Below are 5,457 nucleotides of genomic sequence, written 5' to 3'. Positions count from 1 at the left end.
CAGGCCCGCGGGGGCCCTCTCTCCACACACCGGCCGCCTCGGCCCCCCGCGCTCCGCCCGCATCCGAGCCCGAGGTTCTGGCGCGGCTGCTCAGGCTGCTCCGCCTTTCCGCGGCGGCCCCCGGGGCCCTCCCCGCAGCCCCTTCCGCGCCCCACCCTTCCGACCCTCCGATGTAAGCCCTGGGCTCTTTTCACACTCCCCCCGAATCTCCCAGCCCTGGCGGTCAGGCCGAAGCCCCGAAAGTCCCGTCAGAGAGCCGCGGCCACAGCCGAGGTTCTCTGCCCTCTCAGTGCGCCTGAGCCGCCCTGACACCCAGTCCAAAATGGCGCCCGCCGTCAACGGCCGCGCGCCTCAACCTCACCTCCCCCCACTCCCAGCGCTGGCAAGTAGGCGGGCGCGCGCACGAGGAGCCCAGGAACCCCCGAGCCGCAGGCTGTTGGAAGAAATTGGCGGCCCCGCCCCCAGGCTCTGAGCATGCGCAGCACTCTTCTTTGCGCTCTCTAAAACTACGGTTTTGAGGAGAAAGACAGGCTTACTAAGCTTTGTTTTGGTAGAAGAGAGAAGCGAACGAAAAGCATGAGGTCGTTCAGAGTAATGAAAGTAACGCGGAAAAGAGTGAGCCCATCTGAGGAGGCAATAGCCAGACTCATTCCGGGGCCTCTAGTGAACTCGGGGCTTACATAATTTGAGGGGAAATCCATTATCTGTGGCTGTCTTTACGAGGTTCTGTCCTGGGTCAAGGTCATTTTTCTCTTCTCTCTTCATGACCCATTTGGGGTTTTCTTGGCAAAGATACTGGAGTGTTTTGCTGTTTCCTTCTCCAACTCATTTTACAGATGAGGAAACTGAGAACAGGTTTTAATGACTTGCCCAGAGTCCCAGAGTGTCTAAGCCTGGATTTGAATTCTTGAACATGAGTCTTCCTGATTTCCATGCCCAGTGAGTGCTCTATTCACTTAGCCACTACTCTCTCTGTATAAATAGAATATTAAAACACACACAGCACACTAGGGAAATGGCTATCCAAAGGAAAACCAGAGCTAAACCCATTTGTAAAGAAAGGCTTAATTCAGTAAACAATCCCAAATTCACCTTTTCTTTTCAGTTTGCTTCTAGAATTTTCTTAAAGACTGAAAAAACAACAGAATCATTGCAGAAAAATATGCTTACAAACAGGAAAGTCATCTGAAACTTCTGTATGATGTTTGGAAGAATGCTGGAACACAGTTACTAAAAATATCCCTCAGGAAAATTAGGGCTGAGACTAATCTATATGTTTGCAATATGAATATTTTAAAAATACCAGTGTGTAAAAGAATGGAAGTTCAGGGATTGATGATTTGTTAGCAATCAGAGTGATAAGTGAGTGAGTGAGCTAAACCATAAATTTATATTAAACTGAGTTCCTTGAGCCTCTACTGAAATCAGAAGTATTCAGGCAGAAGTTCTTCAAGCCAAAGTTCACTTCTCAGTGATGTTCAGAGAATCTTTAACCTAAAAAGACCCAAGAGAACATGTAAACCAGCACCTTCATTTTATAAACAACCGAGTTTATCCGATGTCAAGTAAATAATTGGCATTAAAGTTGGAACTAGAATTCTGATCTGATTTCCAGTTTTAATGTTCTTTGTGCCACACTAGAAGCATGGATTCATCTGTGGAAGAAGTTGGATCAATTGGCTTCTAAGGGTATTTCTAGCTCTAAGAATCTATACTTTTTTGATTAATATAATCTGTCAAACCCCCAAAATAGCTTCCTTCATTTTATTTTTTTTAAAACCCATACCTTCTGTATTAGAATCTGCAATGATTTCAAGGCAGAAAAGTAGAAGGGGCTAGGCAATAAAGGCTGTGATTTGCCCAGTCATACAGCTAGGAAGTGTCCTCCAGTCTCTTTAAAGTCTGGCTCTCAATCCACTGAGCCACCTACCTGCCCAATTCCTCCATTTTCAAAAGGAATGTTATGCTCTTTGTAGAGTAAAAATGTCCAGGTTCACTGAGTGAATTTAACCATAATTTCATCAGTTTTGCATTTTCTAAACCTCAGAGTCTAGAAGATTTAAAAAAATAACTAAGATTTTTAAAAAATGAAAGCATGACTCTTCAATAAGCAAAGTGAAAATAGGTATTTATTTCCTCATTTATTGTCATGGGAAACAATCCTGTTCTTTCATGAGTATCTATTCCTTATGATCAACTGTGACAGACTTAACTATTCTCAGCAATATAATAATCCAGGACAATTCTGAAAGTTTGGGCAAAGAATGCTGTCCACCTCCAGAGAAAGAATCATTGAAGTCAGAATGCAGATCAAAGTATATGATTTTTCACTTTATTTGGGTTATTTTAGGGTTTGGGTTTAATATGCTTATTCTCTTATAAAAAATTAACAACATGTTCTGTATGATAATACATGTGTAACCCATATCAAATTGCCTGTTAGTTCCAGGAGCTGAGAGGGAAGGGAGGAAGGGAGACCATTTGAATCATATAACTTTGGAAAACTTATGTGGAAATTTGTCATTGCATGTAATTAGTAAAATTAAATCTCTTTATAATTAATAAAATGCATCTATTCCTTGATTTCTCTGGAGGCCACTGCTAGACTGGGTAGACCTAGTTCTGAGATATCATAGCAATTCTTAATTTGAGTAAACATTCTGTCTTACTCTGAACTGCTAATTTTGTAACCAAAATAAATCTATAATAAAAAATGGAGCAGGAGTATAGGGCCTAAGTCTAAGAGGAACCTGAAAGGTTCATTGCATTCACAGTATAAAAAGGAATTCTTAATCCCTTTCTCTAATTTAACTGGGGTCCTGGAGGTCCTTTTACCATAGAGATGTGTAAAGATATACCAGCCCACAGTGAAAGGAAGTAGAAACCAGAGAGACAGGAAGTAAGGTAAGAAGGGGATATAAAAGACCAGCTTGAGGCCCAAGAGTTGCTTCTTGACCTTTTTTGGATTGGAGTTTGGTTGCTGGTGGTGTGGGTTGGTGATTAGTTGGTGGTTGAGATAGATAGATAGATAGATAGATAGATAGATAGATAGATAGATAGACTGATTCTGCCTGGTGAGCTGAGCCAAAGGGTGATCAGCTGGACTTTCTCTAATGGCAGTTATAGGGTAGTAAGGCAATTTCTCTCTCTATCTTTTTCCTATATTTTCCTCCTTTTACTACCTCTCATTAAAACTAAAATTGTTAAAAGCTGCTCTCTTATTTTGTCAAACTCCTAATTTAACCCTTACAATAGTTAGAAGAGACCTGATAGATCATCTTTCGCTCTCTGAAAGAATTCGAGCTCTACTTTGTTCACTTGTACACTTTGTACAACTACTTTGTATAATTTGTATCTTTATATGAGTAAACCTTTTCGAACTGTACTACCTTGGGTTTTCTCTCATCATGCCTGTAATAAAGGGACAAGAGGAGATGGTAACGAGGGGTCACTGGGGGCTTAGGAGTCAGTAATTAAACTAGCTGGAGGTTGGAGTTGATGTTATCAGAGGGGAACAGCCTCAGCTGAAACTGCCAGTGAGTTACCACTGCTAGCTGCAGGCTCCTTTAAGATGTTGGGTTGGTGGCCCCTCCCTGCTGAGGTAACTGACTCCCTATTGGGTGAGAGCAGAGCCCAGCACGAAACCGTGGCTCAACTTCCTGGCAACAATGGAGGCTTAGCTTTCATTTCACAGTAACCCCTCACTTCTCAAAACTGTCCTCCCCTTAGTCTCCTTAGTGATGTTAGATGGTGTTAGAATAATCACAGGAATTCACAGATTAAGGCTAAGGGGTTTATTCGAACTGGACAGGGAAAACTAAGGTAAGAGGGCTTAGGTTTGCTAAGCTGTTGCTAGGGGCAACTAGCAGGTGCTGGCCAAGACCCAAAGGGTCTTGACCGGCTGAAGGCAATCAGTCCCCAGCCAGAGATGACTAGGCTCTGGCTTGGTGTTATTGATCAGCTAGGTACACCCGATGATGTTGTTGAATTGCTCTAGAGATGGCCCTAACATCTAGGCTACACTATCTAAGTTACTGCCCACGATTCTCCTCCCTACCACCCTTCCTGATCAGGGGCCCCAAGGGGAAAGGTCAGGGATAGCAAAGTGTCTGGGTGAGGTCAAGGAGAAAAAGAACCCCAAGGTTGGGTTTGCAGGGCTTTATATAGTCACAGCCCAACTGCCGGTTAGCACCTGGCATCTGGCACCTGCTGCCCCAGAATTCCATTCTGATAACTGACAGGATTGCCTAGGGTAATATTGCAATGCAAGAAACCCTGCATTACATGCCCCAGGAAGCTCATTTTGGGGATAACTTCATCATCATGAAAGATATCATCAGCCTTGGTACTCCATTTCATCACTACCTCCTGCCTCTCTCAGTAAACAGGACCATAGACTCCAAACTTCCATTTAAGGAAAATCTTAACAGAAATATCTTATTTCTCACCTGGCTGCATATCTTGGGTCTTCTCTGACTTGACCCACTTCTCCATCATTTCCCCCTCCCCTGGATTTTCAACTTCTTTTTTTGTGTGTTTTGTTTTCCCTCAGATTGATTGCAAGCTCCTGGAAGGTAGGAATTGTCTTTTTTTAGGGGGGGAGGGTATTTGTATCCCCAGTGCTTAGCAAAATGCCTGGCACATATTAGGTACTTAGTAAATGTTTATTGACTGGCTCAGCATAAGTTTCCTCATCTATATAGTGAAGGGGTTAAACCACACTGGGGGAATTTCATGAGTACCTCTACTAAAAGAAAAGACTTCTAGCAACTATGAGCCATGAGTTACTTCTCCTTCTAATTCCTCCCCCAGTCCCAATAACTCTTTAAGTATGAACTCACTTTTTCTCTGGACTCTCTACATGTACTGATGGGAGAGTGTCACAGATTTTTTTTGGTGTAATGAAAAAAGAGAATGTTTTGTACCAACTAGTCCTGTTGTACTGTCCTAGTATGATTTAAAGAAAAACAAACTTGCCCTTTACTAAAAACTAAAAACAAATAAATGAAGGAATTGAACTAGATAATACTTCCAACTGAATTCTATGATACTAAATCCTGTGAAACCATCTCTTTGGGTTCTCCATAGAGAACCAGGTGGGCCAGAGCCAAATGTCTAACAGTACAATATAATAAAATACAATAAACAGTAAGTGTCCAACCTGTGCCAACCACTCTTTTAAGAACTGAGGAAATGGAAAAAGAAAGCCAGTTTCTGCCTTCAAGAAGCTTACAATCTAATGGGGGAAGACAGAAAAGGAAACTGAAATGCAGGTACAAACAGTATTCATTCAGAGCAATGATAGGAAACCAAGCTGTGCAGCTGGTGGGAAATGAAGCCTTTTCTGAGTTTTTGGACTCTTTTTAGAGGGAAACTTGAGAATTATATGCTCCTCTTTCCAAGTTTCCAATCCAGAGGGACAGAGGAAACTGAGAGAATAGATGAGTTGTGAGTACC

The 5,457-nt window shown here is 42.6% G+C and overlaps 1 protein-coding gene across 1 annotated transcript in view; it reads left to right on the top strand.

Moving 5' to 3' along the window:
* Positions 1-472, top strand: part of LOC123241842 (gametogenetin-like) — a 7,231-nt gene extending 6,759 nt beyond the window's left edge. Inside the window, exon 6 of the mRNA XM_044669363.1 lies at positions 4-472. Coding sequence (XP_044525298.1) covers positions 4-472 — 469 coding nt within the window. The remainder of the gene's footprint in view (positions 1-3) is intronic.
* The last annotated feature ends 4,985 nt before the right edge of the window (positions 473-5,457 follow it).

Source organism: Gracilinanus agilis, chromosome 3 (assembly GCF_016433145.1).
Source record: "Gracilinanus agilis isolate LMUSP501 chromosome 3, AgileGrace, whole genome shotgun sequence".
NCBI classification, from domain to species: Eukaryota; Metazoa; Chordata; class Mammalia; order Didelphimorphia; family Didelphidae; genus Gracilinanus; species Gracilinanus agilis.
This window is presented reverse-complemented; position numbering and strand designations above follow the sequence as displayed.